Source organism: Bos javanicus, chromosome 9, assembly GCF_032452875.1.
Source record: "Bos javanicus breed banteng chromosome 9, ARS-OSU_banteng_1.0, whole genome shotgun sequence".
Lineage (NCBI taxonomy): Eukaryota > Metazoa > Chordata > Mammalia > Artiodactyla > Bovidae > Bos > Bos javanicus.
Window position 1 is genome coordinate 65,224,826 of NC_083876.1, and position 17,960 is coordinate 65,242,785.

Below are 17,960 nucleotides of genomic sequence, written 5' to 3' on the forward strand. Positions count from 1 at the left end.
TTAACTATTCAACTTTACTGTTACACATCTAAATAAGTGTTTTTGCAATTTTGTCCCTATATTTCTCAAATAGTCTTTCTCCTAATAGTGTAATAGTGGTTCAGGGATAAATTGAATGTGATTAGGACCTTAGCGTTTGAACCTGTGTTGAACCATCTCCCTTCACCCGAAGTCCAAACTGACAAGTCCCTCTTCTTTCCTGTTTTTCATTAAATAATGTTTCCTAGCTGTTCAGGCACAGGGGATAAAGTAATGAACAGAGACATGTACATAATTCTAGTCAATACGAAGCATAGTCATCTGAGAATCATGACAGGGCGTGTTGACAGTTCATCTGCATTTCCTCAAGGGTGTTGTCCTTGGATAGTATATATGTCAGCTTGTAATATTTACCAATGTCAACTATGTGGCCTGTCATCTGTGGCTTTTGCAAGTTGAAAAAAAAACCATTAAAAGAGAACTTTCAACTTACTTTCAAATGAGGTATCTAAGAAAAAAGAAAAGAAAGCAAATATGGCAAAACACTAGCAGTGAATAATTCAAGTTGAAGAATATACGAATGTTCCGTGTGCTCTTCATCTTTTTTGTAGGTTCTAATTCTAAAAACCAAGCTGGGTGGAGGGGGTGACTTCAAGAAATAATTCTCTCATGACCACCTCTCCCACCCATAATAATTTAACAGCAACTTAATTAAAAAGATATCCATCAGTTGTGGAAGTTTGAGCATGGACAAGATATGAGATATGAAATTATTGTAAATTTTCTTTTATGTAAAAACACTATTGTTAGATTCAGGCAATTTAAAAATAGGATCCTTTTAATTTTTTTAATACATACAAAGGTCATTAGTTCACTTTCCTATATTTTTCAAATGTTCATGGAAAAACTTGACTAACACAGTACTGCTAATATAATTTCCTAGGTACTTATAAAACATTTTCAAAATCAAGTCAATGAGCTGCAGAGCAAGCAAGAGTCTCTTGTAGTTTCTCAAGTTCGAGAAGAAATCCTACAGAAAGAGGTAAGAAATAGCCAAAGTATTGGGCTAACATAAGCTTCTCAGCCATTTCAATCATATAGTCCTGCATAATTTTTTAATTTAAATGGACAAATGGAGATAACTCAGAAATGTCTTATCATGTCAAGAAAATATTAATATTTCCCCAGATGAAGCTCAAATATCAATTAAATTATTTATGTTTGTATTTTCTAAGATTTTCTGGGGAGTGGGGAAATGGGGCAGGTTTGGTTTGGTTGTTTTGATTTTTTAGGAGGTAAAATGGTATAGTTAAGGCCATTTCTGCAATAAGTAGTAAGATTATTTAATTTAGTTAAGAAAAAGGTAAGTAAATTATTATGAAAGTAATGCTGGATCATCAAGAACAATACCTTTACAGGAAATAGATCTTTCTGTAAACTCACCATTTGGATTACTCTGAGATCCTTTTGATTCTAGAAAGTATGAAAAATCAAACTACATTCTATTCTTTGAACCTTATACATCATTTTTTTTTAATTATTTGAGGGCTTATTAAATCACATGATAAAAGTGAAACTTACAACTAAATTGCATCATGGAAAGATTAATGTAAACTAGTCCACAGTCACACAACTCTCCACTTAAACACCGTGTTCTAGGAGTTGAAGGACTGTAGTTGAACACTGTATACTTTTCAGTGTTGAAAATATACATAAACTTTGTTGTATAAGTAATAAACTTACAGAACCTCACAGACCTGAAATAAAATTTTTAGGAAAACAGTAAAAGGAAATACATGTTCACGTTTGCCAGATGAAGAGGAAGATCAATTTTGGTCAAGTTATCGTGTTCTTAGTTTGGAAATAGCTAAATATTTTGAAAATAGAAAAGCTGTAACACATGATTTCCAAGCCTGTTTAACTAGAAGACTAAGGAAATCACTTCATTTCTTGAATAAAGCTAATGACAATCTGCCTTTTGATATGGACTGTACTTACAATAGCTGTTTTAACAGAGCTTATTTATTCCCACCTCTGATAACCCTCTAAAGGTCCTCTCTGATGGCCTGTATGTTATGAACCATTTCATCTCAGGCCAGTGGGAATATGAACCGTTCCTAGCCCGTATAAGCTCCAGGAGTTACTCCAAAACTGCCTCCAGCCAACACACTAGGTCGCCATAGAGCTCGTTCCGTTTGTTTCCCTTCTCTGATGAATTGTAGTCCTGCAGTGCTATTAGCCAGTGCTTGAAAATAGTTGTCTCGTATGTTGACTGGATTCTCTGGTTGTTTAAGAAATGTGTTGCTGTTGCGTACTGCACCATGGCCTCGAGTGAAAGCACACTGTATATGTATCAAAAGTGGTGAATTCTGTTTTTTGACTGCTTGTTTTTAAAGCAGTTTCATAGAGCTATAAGAAAAAACTGAGTAATTTCAATTTTTTCAACATAGTTCAAGTCAGTTATTGGACCTTTTTAGGTTCCTTTGATAGTGTCATATTTACCCTGATTTTTTTGTAATCCTTGATTCCCACATTGATTATCTGTGCATTTGAGTCAGGTTTGCTTTGGCAGAGATGGTTCTTCACCCGTCAGCTCAGCTTGGGTTTCTGGGTGTGTCTGCTGGTCGTCTTGGCTGCGTAGGGCTTGCTCTCAGGGTCTATTTTTGGGCAGGGCCACTGCCTGAGCTCTGAAGTTGGGGCAAGAGGGATGCCACTGACTGACTACAGTTGGGCGGGATTTCTGGTTTGATTTCCATACCTAAGTGAAGCTATTTCCTAGCCTGTATCCACAGTACCAGGGGTGGCTTATGATCACTGTATGGCTAAATATTTACTTGAACCTACATTTTATAATAGGAGTCAAAACTGTAATAATGATAGTTACTGTTTATTAAGGGTTTCCTATATATACTAGGCACTGTGTTAAGTGTTCTGTGTGGTTCTCACAATAACCCAAAAGAGTCGGTACTATTATTCCCATTTTATATACGAAGAAACTGATGGTAAGAAAAGTGAAATAACTTACCTGAGGTGGTGGTTGTTGTTCAGTCCCTAAGTCACGTCCAACTCTGTGTGGCCCCATGAGCTGCAGTACGCCAGGCTTCCCTGCCCTTCACTATCTCCCTGAGTTTGCTCAAGCTCACATCCATTGAGTCAGTGATGCTGTCCAACCATCTTATCCTCTGTTGCCCCCTTCTTCTCTTGCCCTCAATCTTGCCCAGCTAATGAGTTGTTTCTCTCATCAGGTGGCTAAAGTAACCTGAGGTTACCAGGCCATAACTAAAATACCAGCATAGGACTCAGGGCCTCTGGCTCCAGGTTCAAGGCTCTCAGTTACTTTACTTTTTCACCAGTCCCCTATCAGTGGACATTCAGGTTGTTGCCAAGTTTTTCTATAGTATTCAAGTAGCAAGAAGCATTTTTTTTAACCTCACACCTTTCTTTTTTTTTTTTTTTTTGAGGTGTTTGGATTATTTAGCAAATGGATATGATAAGAACTTTAGACAGTATACATTTTGGATGTTGTTTGGTCCCAGGGATATTGAGATTTGTGTGTGGGGGTGTGTGTGTGTGTGTTTTAAAGCAGGAAACACTTTTGATCATGCATCTTTCCTTATGTATCCAGTTGCCTCCAATGAACATATTCACTAAATTCACTAAAATATAAGAATTTTTTTAAAGACTCAACTTTAATTATACTCTTAAAGGTACTTTGTAAGAGGTACAAATGAAGGAAAGTTGTCTCTACTCTTTGTCTGGAACCAAATCTCTGAATCTTTGTAATTTACAAATGTTGAATCTTTGAGAGGTGACTCCATTGATTTATTCATGGATAATTGTTAAGCACCCTCTGCTGTGCACAGCTGTAGGAGCTAGGAAAACTGAAGAGAACAAAGACAAAATCCCAGTTCTCATGGAGCTTATCTGGAGAAGGCAATGGCACCCCACTGCAGTACTCTTGCCTGGAAAATCCCATGGACGGAAGAGGAGCCTGGTAGTCTGCAGTCCATAGGGTCGCAAAGAGTCGGACACAACTGAGTGACTTCACTTTCACTTTTCACTTTCATACATTGGATAAGGAAATGGCAACCCACTCCAGTGTTCTTGCCTGGAGAATCCCAGGGACGGCAGAGCCTGGTGGGCTGCCGTCTATGGGGTCGCACAGAGTTGGACACAACTGAAGCAACTTAGCAGCAGCAGCAGCATGGAGCTTATATTTTTTTGGGGTAATGAGACGATAAACAAATATAAGTTCTGATGAAAAAGGTCAACTGAGTCAACATTTATAAAGTACTTAGCATAGCACCTAGCCCACGATACTGCCATAACTCATTACTGCTTATCCTTTAAGACTCAGTTCAGACACAGCTGCCTCCGATTGAGAATCCTGCAGCCACCTCTCCTTCAGGTTACGTGTCCCTCACTCAGCACCTTAGTGTGCACTTATCTCTCCACCGCAGCATGTCATGTTAGAACTGTCATTCACTCACCTGCTCCTTGCTCTAGACTAGAACTTTCCTGGTGTACCCAGAATGGGTTACCTGTGGTCACAAGATGATGGTGACTGGAAAGGTGGTCTAAAAACAAACTCAGTCATTTTTCAATCATTAAGATGTTTGTAGAGGATGAAATGATATTTGACTAATACATATATGACAGTGCCTCTGACAGCTTTCTTAGTTCAATAATCATAGCTTGTTTTGTCTTGGGGGTAGTTTTTGTTGCAGGGGTTTGTTTTTTACAATTTTGTTTTCAGACAAGATTTTTTTGCCCAGCACTCAACACCATGGCATGGTATGTACAACATCTCCCCAACCTTTCTGTAAGTCATCCCCAGTAAGGTCTGTTTGTTTATTTGGTCACTGGTGATATCCAGGATGGCCTACATTTAAACTATTTAGATTTGCCACTGATTTAATTTGCTTATATTTTCACATTTTTTAAACTAACGTCAGAAGAGTATATTGGTTCTTTTTTTTTTTTTTAAGTATTATTGGTGTTTTTAGGTACTAGGTGGTTCCTTGTAAAACATGATTGATTGTTAACTTTATCCATTTTCACTTGCTTGTTAATTATTTTTCATTTTGATAACGGCAGGTTATCGTAATTATATGGTATAAAGAGTGCTATTGCTTTATGAAGTCCAATATAGAGATCCCTCATATCACCTCCATTTCACTCCCTGGTACCATAAAAATTTCACCTTTTTTTTTTTCTGGGCCATGACATGAAAAAGGAGGTACTGTGCTAGACTGTCATCTCTCTGAGGACAGGGACTGTGCACTCTAGAGCCTAAGACACAGCCAGCACAGGAAGAGTTCACCACTTACTTATCTCTGTTTATATGTGCATGTTCACATGTGGAATGAATTACTATAAGTTATAAGATGATAAGAACTAGAAGAGAATTACAAATAGAATTATAGGAGGTTGACAAAAAAGGATTCATATTTATTCAACTCTCTGTGTGCTTTAAATGTATTATTTAATCCAAAAAGTAGTCACACTATTAACATATACTTTGTAGCAAGGCTGAATACATCAGAAAAAGTGCCCAACTTAATTTTGAACACTACAGCCAGCCTGCATACCTGGGAGAGAGAAAATGGTCTGATCATCTGGAACCTTTTCAAATGTGAGGTCAGTTCAGGGCTAGAATGAGCCTTTACTTTCTGGACCAAAGAAATGAAAGCTATTACTCTAACAACTCCAGATACCTTTGATGTTAACAAGAAGGCTCTGGTCTAAAGAAATTTTATACAAAGAATATGCAGTGAATGTTCTTACTTCTAATGATTGCCAGTGGAAAATGAATTATTTCCTTGTTATAATTTCCCATTTATTTCATATCTCTTTTTTTAAATATAAATGTATTTATTTTAATTGGAGGCTAATTACTTTACAGTATTGTAGTGGTTCTGCCATACATTGACATGAATGCCCCGTATCTCAACTTTAGATTACAAAACTCTTAGAAGAATTGAGAGAAGCCAAAGAAAATCATACACCGGAGATGAAACATTTTATGGTCTTAGAAAAGAAAATCAAACAGATGGAAATGAGACATGAGCAAAGAGAACAGGAGCTTCAGCAGGTAAATTAGTAAATAACATTTACATATTTGTACAGTTCTTCACATTTAAGTACTTCCAGTTTACTATGTTTTTGTCATCCCTAACAGATTACTTCTTTCAGAATGTTTTCATTATATATTGGTTTTATTATAGATAAATATATAGCTTTTAAGAGAAAATAAGACTAATTCTCAAATACCTGAAGATTGGTTTACCTTATATCTAGAAAAATAGAGAAACAACTTTTGTATTATGTTCTTAATTATTGATGAATGACTAAAAGAGAAGCATTTTACCCTGGGAATAGGACTCTTGGGAACCATGTAACACATTTAAGTCATTTCAATAAACAGCTCATACAGCTCTATATCAAAAAAGCAAAACAATCAAACATTGGCAGAAGATCTAAATAGATACTTCTTCAAAGAACATATTCAGATGGCCAAAAAGGAAAGAAAAGATGCTCAGCATCACTAATTACCAAAGAAATGCAAATCAAATCTACAGTGAGATAGCACCTCTTACCAGAATGGCCATGATGAAAAAGTGTACCAACAGTAAGTGCTGGAAAGGGTGTGGAGAAAAGGGGACTCTCATATACTGTTAGTGGAAATGTAAATTGGTACAACCACTCTGGAGAACAGTATGGAGGTTCCTTAAAAAACTAAACATTGAAATACCACATGACCCAGCAATCCCACTCCTGGGCATTTATCTGAAGAAAACCATAATTCGAAAAGCTACATGCACCCCTGTGTTCATTGCAGCACTATTTACAATAGCCAAGATAGGGAAGCAACCTAAATGTCCATCAACAGAGGAATGGATAAAGAAGATACGGTAAATACATACAATGGAATATTACTCAGCCATAAAAAAGAACAAAGTAATACCATTTGCAACAACATTGGTGAACCTAGAGATTATCATACCAAGTGAAGCAAGTCAGAGAAAGACAGATATCTTACTATATTGCTTGTATGTGGAATCTAAAAAAATGATACAAATGAACGTATTTATAAAACAGACTTTCAAAAACAAACGTATGGTTATCAAGGGGAAATGTGATATAAGGGAGGGATAAATTAGGAGTTTGGGATTACCGTATGCACACCACTACATATATAACCAATAGGGACTACTGTATAGCACAGAGAATTCTACTCAGTATTCTATAGTAACCTATATAGGAAAAAAAAATATGAAAAAGAATATTTGTATATGTATAAGTGAATCACTTTCAGTACACCTGAAACTTAACACAGCATTATAAATCAACTACTCCAATAAAATTGCAAACTCAGAACTGAGAGCAGCTTCCAAATAGCAAGGAAAACCACAGGTTTAAAGGGTCCCTTTCACACATGACTGAAAATACTAAATTTCTTCCATAATTTCAATTCTGAAAAAAAAAAAAAAAAAAAACAAGACCAAAAAAATATACTACCATGTAGCTTCTTACAAACATCTCTACTAATCTAGGAAGCAAGTCTCCACTAGAAAACATAAAGGTTTCACTATATGTGGTGCTAGAGCAAACTTTTGACTTTGTTGTTCTGTTTTGTTTTCTGTTGGAGTAGTTGCTTTACAATGTTGTGTTAGTTTCTGGTATACAGCAAAGTGATTCATTTATACATATACACATACTCTTTTTCAGATGCTAACTGAAGATAAAAATCATATCATCATCTTAAGCAGGGCTTCCAAGGTGGCACTAGTGGTGAAGAATCTTCCTGCCAGTGCAGGAGACACAAGAGACACAGGGTCAGTCCCTGGGTGAGAAGATGTCCTGGAGTAGAAACTAGCACCCCACTCCAGTATTCTTGCCTGGAAGATTTCATGGGCAGATGAGCCTGGCAGGCCACAGTCCATGGGACTGCAAAGAGTTGGACATGACTAAGCACGTGCATGCACACACACACACATACACACACACACACCTCAATCAATATAGAAAAAACATTTAACACAAACACCCATTCTTGATAAAAAAACTCTCCAAAAATTAGGTATAAAAATAATATACCTCAACATGATAAAGGCCATATATAACAGGACCGCATGTGTGTGTGTTAGTCTCTCAGTCATGTCCGACTCTTTGTGACCTCATGGACTGTACCGCCAGACTCCTCTGTCCATGGAATTTTCCAGCCAAGAATACTGGAGTGGGTTGCCTTTCAGTTATCATCAAAATCAGTAGTGACAGGTTGGAAGCTTTTCTGCTAAGATCAGAAACAAGAGAAGAATGCTCATTCTCACACTCTTATTCACCATAGTATTAGAAGCCTTAGCCAGAGCAGTCAGGCAAAGGATGAAATTGTCTCTATTTGTGAATGACATTATTTTATATAAAGAAAATCCTAAAGACTCTACGTAAAAACTGCTGGTTAGCGAATTCAGTAAAGTTCTCTGATACCAAAATCAGTATACATAAGTCAGTAATGTTTCTATAAACTAACAACAAATTATCTGAAGAATAAAATAATTCCACTTTTAATAATATCAAGAAGAATAAAATACTTGGAAATAAATCTATCCAAGGATGTAAAAGATCTGTATGTTGGTAACTATAAGGCATTGATGAAAGAAATTAAACACAAAGGTATTCAGTGTTTATGATTCATAAGAATTGATACTGTAAAATGTCCAAAGCCATCTATAGATTCACTGTGATCTCTGTCAAGATTGCAGTGGCATTTTTTATACTAACAGAAAAAGCATTATGAAATTTGTGTGGAACCATACAGACCAGGCAGAGTCAAAGCAATCCTAAGGTAGAACAACAAAACAGGAGGTATCTTCATTTCCTAATTTCAAACTATATTACAAAGCTGAAGTAATCAAAACAGTATGGTCCTGGCATTAAAAACAAACACACAGCCCAAAGGAATAGAATCTAGAACCAAGACATAAATCCACGTATACATATTTGTTAAGGGAGCCAAGAATACTCAGTGGAGAAAAGACACTTTTCATTATAAATGGTTCTGGGGAAATGTAATATTTACATGCAAAAGACAAACTAGATCCCTGTCTTATACCATTCACAAAAATTACTCTAAATGGATTAAAGACCAGAAACCATAAAATTCTTAGAATAAAACACAGGGTAAAAGCTTGCTGATATGTGTCTTGTCATAGATCTCTTTTGGATGTGATACCTAAAGCACAAGCAACAAAAAAAAACAATAAACGGGACCACATCAAACTAAAAAAGCATCTGCACAAGGAAGGAGATAATCAACATGATGTAAAGGCAAGCTGTGACTCATACAACTCAATAGCAAAAAAAAAAAACACTAATTTAAAAAATGGGCAAAGGATCTGAACAGACATTGTTCCAAAGAAGATATTTAAATGCCCCACAGCTATATGAAAAGATGCTCAGTTCAGTTCAGTCGCTTTCTCGACCCCATGAATTGCAGCACGCCAGGCCTCCCTGTCCATCACCAACTCCCGGAGTTCACTCAGACTCACGTCCATCGAGTCAGTGATGCCATCCAGCCATCTCATCCTCTGTCGTCCCCTTCTCCTCCTTCCCCCAATCCCTCCCAGCATCAGAGTCTTTTCCAATGAGTCAACTCTTCACATGAGGTGGCCAAATTACTGGAATTTCAGCTTCAGCATCATTCCCTCCAAAGAAATCCCAGGGCTGATCTCCTTCAGAATGGACTGGTTGGATCTCCTTGCAGTCCAAGGGACTCTCAAGAGTCTTCTCCAACACCACAAATCAAAAGCCTCAATTCTTCGGCACTCAGCCTTCTTCACAGTCCAACTCTCACATCCATACATGACCACTGGAAAAACCATAGCCTTGACTAGACGGACCTTTGTTGGCAAAGTAATGTCTCTGCTTTTGAATATGCTATCTAGGTTGGTCATAACTTTCCTTCCAAGGAGTAAGCATCTTTTAATTTCATGGCTGCAGTCACCATCTGCAGTGATTTTGGAGCCCAAAAAAATAAAGTCTGACACTGTTTCCACTGTTTCCCCATCTATTTCCCATGAAGTGATGGGACCAAATGCCATGATCTTCGTTTTCTGAATGTTGAGCTTTAAGCCAACTTTTTTACTCTCTCCTTTCACTTTCATCAAGAGGCTTTTGAGTTCCTCTTCACTTTCTGCCATAAGGGTGCTATCATCTGCATATCTGAGGTTATTGATATTTCTCCCACCAATCTTGATTCCAGCTTGTGTTTCTTCCAGCCCAGCGTTTCTCATGATGTACTTTGCATAGAAGTTAAATAAGCAGGGTGATAATATACAGCCTTGACATACACCTTTTCCTATGTGGAACCAGTCTGTTGTTCCATGTCCAGTTCTAACTGTTGCTTCCTGACCTGCATACAAATTTCTCAAGAGGCAGGTCAGGTGATCTGGTATTCCCATCTCTTTCAGAATTTTCCAGTTTATTGTGATCCACACAGTCAAAGGCTTTGGCATAGTCAATGAAGCAGAAATAGATGTTTTTCTGGAACTCTTGCTTTTTCCATGATCCAGTGGATGATGGCAATTTGATCTCTGGTTCCTCTGCCTTTTCTAAAACCAGCTTGAACATCAGGAAGTTCATGGTTCACGTATTGCTGAAGCCTGGCTTGGAGAATTTTGAGCATTACTTTACTAGCATGTGAGATGAGTGCAATTGTGCAGTAGTTTGAGCATTCTTTGGCATTGCCTTTCTTTGGGATTGGAATGAAAACTGACCTTTTGCAGATGCTCAACATCACTAATTATGAGGGAAATGCAAGTCAAACCCACATGGGGACATATCAAAAAGAGTATTTGTCTGCTCAGTCGTGTTCGACTCTTTGTGACCCCATGGACTGCAACACTCCAGGCCTCCCTGTCCATCACCAACTCCCAGAGTTTACCCAAACTCATGTCCATTGAGTCAGTGATGCCATCCAATCATTTCATCCTCTGTTGTCCCCTTCTCCTCCTGCCTTCAATCTTTGCCAGCATCAGGGTCTTTTCAAATGAGTCAGCTCTCTGCATCAGGTGGCCAAAGTAATGGAGCTTCAGCTTCAACATCAGTCCTTCCAATGAACACTCAGGACTGATCTCCTTTAGGATGGACTGCTTGGATCTCCTTGCAGGGACTCTGAAGAGTCTTCTCCAACACCACAGTTCAAAAGCATCAATTATTCGGCACTCAGCTTTCTTTATAGTCCAACTCTCACATCCATACATGACTACTGGAAAAACCATAGCCTTGACTAGACAGACCTTTGTTGGCAAAGTAATGTCTCTGCTTTTTAATAAGCTGTCTAGGTTGGTCATAACTTTCGTTCCAAGGAGTTAGCGTCTTTTAATTGTATACCTTAAACTTGTACAATGTTATGTCAATTATGTCTGAATATGATTGACAAATCGTTAAATGCCAAGTTTGAGACATCAAAATAATGAATTGAAAATTCATACAGCATTTTGTATTCCCCATAACTCAAGTACCTATTTATACAGTGTCTGAAATTCTTTTATTTCATTATTAACTTATGAAATAATTATTCTATAGCCAGGCAGAATTAAAAATTTTCTTGCAGAGGTTCAGCATGTATAATGTCTGGAAACATTATTGGTTTTGTTGCTGTAACCAGTTATTTTTTTATGTCGAGCTTTGTGTGGTTTATAATGTCTGTGATTAACATTTCCCTTCTGGTAAGGTATTTTATTAATAAAATTATAAGAATAGTATTGTAAGTTACTAGACAAGGTGCTTATGTCACAGCTGAAAAAAACTGATCCACATAAACAAGGTAGTCTAGTATGGGTAGTTAAGAGCGGGAGCCCTGGGGCCAGCCACCTGTGTGTGAATTCTAACTCTGCCTCCAGTGGCCTCTGTGTGAATCTAGGGTGAATTAATCTTTTTTACTTATTTGTGACTCTCTTTCCCTACCTGTTAAGTGGAGATGGATATGTAGAATATCTCCTAGTGTTACAAGATTAAATGTTAACACATGTAAGACTTAAAGCCAAGCCTGGCACGTGACAGGTGTCAACGTATGGTTCCTTAGTGCTGACATGTTATGTTAAAACTGTCTTGATTGCATCTCAAGTACAGTTCTTAAGAACAGGGTTTTAGGGATGTTTGAATTCATTCCAGGGTATTAAATGCTTTAAATGGTAATCCTGCCCTGCCCCCAACCCAGGCTTAAAATGAAAAACTTTAAACTTCTTAACTCCCTATCAGAATTAGATACTAAAATTCCCACTTACTCTTTGCTTATAAGCCTTTATGGATCCAGTGGGGCCTGTTAGGTAAGGCTCCTCTCTCTCTGCCCCATCCCCTCTGATACATAGGTTGCCAGATTACCCTTGTCAGCACTGGCCCAGTTGAGCTCCTAGAAGCTCTTCGAGGCTCATTATCCCCATGATAAACTCTAACAGTAGTGTGATATTTTTAATTTGCAGATAATACAGCAGACACACCAAGTAGTAGAAACCGAGCAAAACAGAGAAATTGAGAAATGGAAAAGACTTGCACAGCTGAAGAATCGGGAGCTGGACAAGTTCCGAACAGAGTTGGATTCGATCTTGGACGTTCTCCGAGAGCTGCACCGGCAGGGGGTGGTCGTGCCAGTTGCTTTGGCAGAAGTGAATGCACCAGAGTATTAGTAGAAACTCACATATCACGTGACCTCACAGGGAGGCCTGAAGATGGTTGGGGTCCCCGTCAGAGGAGGCTTTTGAAAAAAGTGTTCCAGTATGTTGCTGGAACACAAGAACATTTCAAAATAAATCATATTTTACCAGCTAGGGAAAAATAAGAGCAGCATTAATGGTGTATTTTACTGGAAAAAATTAGTCATCAACATTTTAAATAATTACAGACAAGTCCCTTTATGGCAGATGATTAGAACTGGTGATATTTATTGCAAAAGGCCTCACACGCTAGATATGGGAGGAAAACAAAATTGCAGATACTTGGCCATTATTGACTAGGTGTGTATTTTTAATTTTTGCCCAGAAGAACAGCTCCTCTTTCTCACAGAAACGGGGTGGGCAGTGTGAGCACAGCGGCTCAGACAGTCACTGATGTAATGGTGCTTCATGTTCATTCTGGTGAGAGTTGTAACTTGCGTACAGGTAGATAGTGAACTCTTGTGTTCTCCCAGATTTCCACTCCTGCCTCTTGGCGCCTCATTTTGCACCTGATACAAGGTGCAAGGTATATATCACAAGTAGTAGGGGAATTTGATTTATTCACTGTTTCACTTATGCTGTGTCTCAAATGCCAGTCCCTCTTTTGGAAGTCTAAAGTGATAAACAGAATGCAACATTTTTACTTCATTTAAGAAGTGAATATATGTTCACTAAAGAAATTAAAAGCATGTGTAGAAGTAGCCAGATTATTCTCTTACGTCACAGTTCCATTTCCCAAAGCAGCTAGGAGGCACGTGAGATACTGCTACATGGAAGCTGTAGCTGGGGCTTTCTCTGGGGCTGCTTTGTTTTCAGATGTTCTGGCTCACTGCTGTCCAATAGGAAGATCCTGTGAGCCACGTGTCACTTAAAATTTTTATAGCCACGTTTAAAAAGGTAAAAAGAAATGAAGTTAATTTTGGTAATTTATGTAATATATCTAAAATAATATAAAAATTGGGATTTTACATTCTTTTTTTCATCCTAAGTTTCCAAAATCAGGTAAGTTTTCCATTTATAGCACATCTCAGTTTGAACCAGCCACATTCTAAGTGCTCAATAACCACATGCCAGCAAGTGCAATTCTAGAATAATCATTACAAAGTGAAGTACTTTATAAAGGACATGTGAAGTAGACCTTGGTAAACTTATAGGTATTAAATGTGAAATGTGGAAATTCAATGTAAGGAATACAGTTAATATCTTGATGTCCAGCATTTTTAATGTTCTTTTCCTAAGGGTAGAAAGCATTAATTAAAATTTGCTATTTTTTTATGTGAAAGAGTTGTAAGTTATAAACTATTTTGGTTATTATTTGAGTGTGTTTTGTATACTTTTTATCTGCAAACCTGTTCATTTATAACTGTACCTTCCCTTTGTCTTTTTGACCGACTCTCCATGGGCCTTTCATTCTAAGCACAAGCATGGCTGATTCTGAAACACAGGTAGTACAGACATCAAACAGATTATCAGTTCCAGAGAAGGTACATCCTGTTTTGATGAGGACTCCGTATTTTGGAATAAGCTGCACATGTGACACAGCTTCAATTTCATTTACAGAGTAAAGGTCCATATGCACTATCAGAACTGTTAGTTACAACCAGAAACCTCAAAGACAATATCTCAGCCCTTAGGTTTTGCACTGAGGGTCTAGGATGAGAACACAGATGGACACATTTACACCATCTTGAAAAAAACAGAAAGGCTTTTATGATAATGCAGACTCCAGAGATTATCAATCCTCTTCCACCAGTTCTGTCCCCTCACAATGTCATAAGACCTGCATCCACAGGCTTGCCGACCCTTCAGGAAAGGCAAAATTCAAGATTCTGCTCAAGATTCAAGGTTGCTGCTCACACCATTGCTTTTGTGTGAGCAGAGAGGTTTACAATCAGATCTATTACTTGTGAGCCCACAGCATTCCATAACCAGCTGTACCCATCAACCCTCAGAAATCCAGGCTTTAATATTTGGGTTCCATTCCGTATTGGAAAAATTCTAAATCGGTGACTAAATACCAAGAAGATGGTGGCCAAACCTAAGGGTGCTAATTGGGGAGGTTCAAAATCTATAAGCACCTTATTTAACAAGTCATTTTAATTTTACCCAAGATTAAACACTTATTCAATGTTATTCAATGGCTATCCTTTGAAGAACCTGTTAGCGATGAATGGGCTTCCCTAATAGCTCAGTTTGGAGAAGGCAATGGCACCCAACTCCAGTACTCTTGCCTGGAAAATTCCATGGATGGAGGAGCCTGGTAGGCTGCAGTCCATGGGATCACTGAGCATCGGACACGACTGAGTGACTTCACTTTCACTTTTCACTTTCATGCATTGGAGAAGGCAATGGCACCCCACTCCAGTGTTCTTGCCTGGAGAATCCCAGGGGCAGCGGAGCCTGGTGGGCTGCTGACTCTGGGGTCGAACAGAGTCGGACACGACTGAAGTGACTTAGCAGCAGCAGCAGCAGCAATAGCTCAGTTGGTAAAGAATCCGCCTGCAATGCAAGAGACCTGGGTTCAATCCCTGGGTTGGGAAGATCCCCTGGAGACGGGAAAGGCTCCCACTCCAGTATTCTGGCCTGGAGAATGCCATGGACTGTAAAGTTCATGGGGTCACAAAGAGTAGGAAAAGACTGAATGACTTTGACTTCAGCAATGAATGGTTAGAGGAGTGAAGTTTGAACGTTTTCTAATCCCTGTGCTGTATGTTAAGTCACTTGAGTTGTGTCCAACTCTGTGACCCTATGGACTGTAGCCCTCCAGGCTCCTATGTCTATGGGGATTCTCCAGGTAAGAATACTGGAGTGGGTTGCTATGCCCTCCTCCAGGGGATCTTCCTGACCCAGGGATCAAACCAGAGTCTGATGTCTTCTGCATTGGTAGGCGGGTTCTTTACCACTAGAGCCAAATCCCAGTTACTGATTATTCTGCTCTAGTATTTGAACCCATTAATTACAGCCTTTTTCAGTTTCTATCAAAGAGTCCTTTAATGAAAAGCACATGTAATCCTCAGCACCTGTCCAGCTAGTAGTTCCTAGCCCAAACCTATTTCCTGCTCTCTAAAGCAAAGTATTGGAAGGACTGACGCTGAAGCTGAAACTCCAGTACTTTGGACAGCTGATGCAAAGAACTGACTCATTGGAAAAGAGCAATGAAAGTAGGAGAAGGGGACAACAGAGGATGAGATGGTTGGATGGCATCACTGACTCAGTGGACAGGAGTTTGAACAAGCTCCGGGAGTTGGTGATGAACAGGGAAGCCTGGCACGTTGCAGTCTATGGGATCACAGAGTCAGACGCAACTGAACTGAAAGCAAAGTAGGTCTGGGTTTGTTGAAAGCTTCAATCACAATCACCTAAATAGTGCAAACAGGAATTTTTCCCATCAATGCCTACTTTATAGGACTGTTGTAAGAAATACGTTTGAAGAGCAGCATTATCAGGGGTTCTACAGAGGAAAGAGTCACCACATTCCATCAGTGGAATAAAATGGGTTGTTAGTAAATTCAGTAGCAAGAGGCTAGACTTCGTGGAAAAAAGGGTGGGCGGTGGAAATTATACCAGGTATGCCTCCTTGGAGCACAGAAATGAAGAGGCAAGAACACGGCAGGAATCTGACCCAGTGACCTAGTCTCAGGAAGCCTGCCGTGAACGTAAACCCTTTCAGTGGCCTTCCAGTGTCCCCTCCATAGGGTATTGATATTACAGTATGAAGACCTGATGCAGAGGGCCTATGTAACTCCTTGGAGAAAGGTCTGGAAGGAACTTGGATTTGTGAGGCAGGGAAAAGTGAAGTCATTAGAGAAGAACTGTTTACAAAAGGGATAAATTGAGCCTGCTTATTGGAGAAGCCTGAGTGGACTGAAGATCCTAGTTGGTTTTTTCCCATCAGCGTCAGGAAGTGCAAATGACCAAAAATATTTGCATGCCCATGTCTTACTTGTTTTGCTCATCATCCTGGCCATGTGCAAGGAGCACTCATGAGATCAAGCTGGTGCTTACTCCTCTGACTTGGGGTCAGAACTTTCATAGGAGCCTACTTCCTCACACATAATAGGGGCTTAGTAAATTTATCACCTTCTGTTGTCCTTGGACCTTCATCTACATGCAACCCTTTGCTCCCATCAGCCCCCAAAGATCATAGCTGTTCTCATACTCACAGCACAACTACTGCTACCAGCAGGATAACATTGGGTCTGTGTCTCTACTCTTCCTTTCTCCTGGGTTCCAGCCCCTATTCCCAGTTCCTGCCCGAGTTACCCAGTGTCCACAAAAAGGTAAATGTGTTTGAAACCAACTCCTTTACTTCTCTCCCTGAAACCAGCTGCCCACTCCCCTAGGTTTCAACATTCTCCAGTCAGTTCTAAACTCTAAGGCACCCTTGACTGTCTTTGTCAACCTGGGACAGTTCAGTTCAGTCTCAGTCGTGTCCAACTCTTTGCGACCCCATGAATTGTAGCACGCCAGGCCTCCCTGTCCATCACCAACTCCCGGAGTTCACTCAGACTCACGTCCATCGAGTCAGTGATGCCATCCAGCCATCTCATCCTCTGTCGTCCCCTTCTCCTCTTGCCCCCAATTCCTCCCAGCATCGGAGTCTTTTCCAATGAGTCAACTCTTTGCATGAGGTGGCCAGATTACTGGAGTTTCAGCTTTAGCATCATTCCTTCCAAAGAAATCCCAGGGCTGATCTTCAGAATGGATTGGTTGGATCTCCTTGCAGTCCAAGGGACTCTTAAGAGTCTTCTCCAACACCACAGTTCAAAAGCATCAATTCTTCAGTGCTAAGCTTTCTTCACAGTCCAACTCTGACATCCATACATGACCACTGGAAAAACCATAGCCTTGACTAGACGGACCTTTGTTGGCAAAGTAATGTCTCTGCTTTTCAATATGCTGTCTAGGTTGGACATAACTTTCCTTCCAAGGAGTAAGCGTCTTTTAATTTCATCGCTGCAGTAACCATCTGCAGTGATTTTGGAGCCCAGAAAAATAAAGTCTGACACTGTTTCCACTGTTTCCCCATCTACTTCCCACGAAGTGATGGGACCAGATGCCATGATCTTTGTAACAGATTACCATAAATTAGGTAGCTTAAACAACGAGCATATTCCTCAAGTTCTGGAGGCTGAGAAGTCTGAGATCAGGGTGTCGGTGCTTCCTCGCTTGAAAGCAGCAGACTTCTCATTGTATCCTCATATGACCGAGGGCAGAGAAACATAAGATCTCCTGAGACCCTTATAAGAGCGCTGATTCTATTAT

At 39.3% G+C, this 17,960-nt stretch overlaps 1 protein-coding gene across 6 annotated transcripts in view; it reads left to right on the forward strand.

Annotated features, from left to right (window-relative positions):
• CEP162 (centrosomal protein 162) overlaps positions 1–14,009 on the forward strand; it is a 94,824-nt gene extending 80,815 nt beyond the window's left edge. For 5 of the 6 annotated variants that reach the window (XM_061427911.1, XM_061427913.1, XM_061427914.1 and 2 more), the window contains 3 exons: positions 923–1,021; positions 5,939–6,073; positions 12,465–14,009. In XM_061427911.1, coding sequence (XP_061283895.1) covers positions 923–1,021; positions 5,939–6,073; positions 12,465–12,668 — 438 coding nt within the window. In that variant the 3' untranslated portion in view covers positions 12,669–14,009. Of the gene's footprint in view, positions 1–922; positions 1,022–5,884; positions 6,074–12,464 lie in introns of those variants that run through there. The other variant, XM_061427916.1, reaches the window with a different exon arrangement.
• The last annotated feature ends 3,951 nt before the right edge of the window (positions 14,010–17,960 follow it).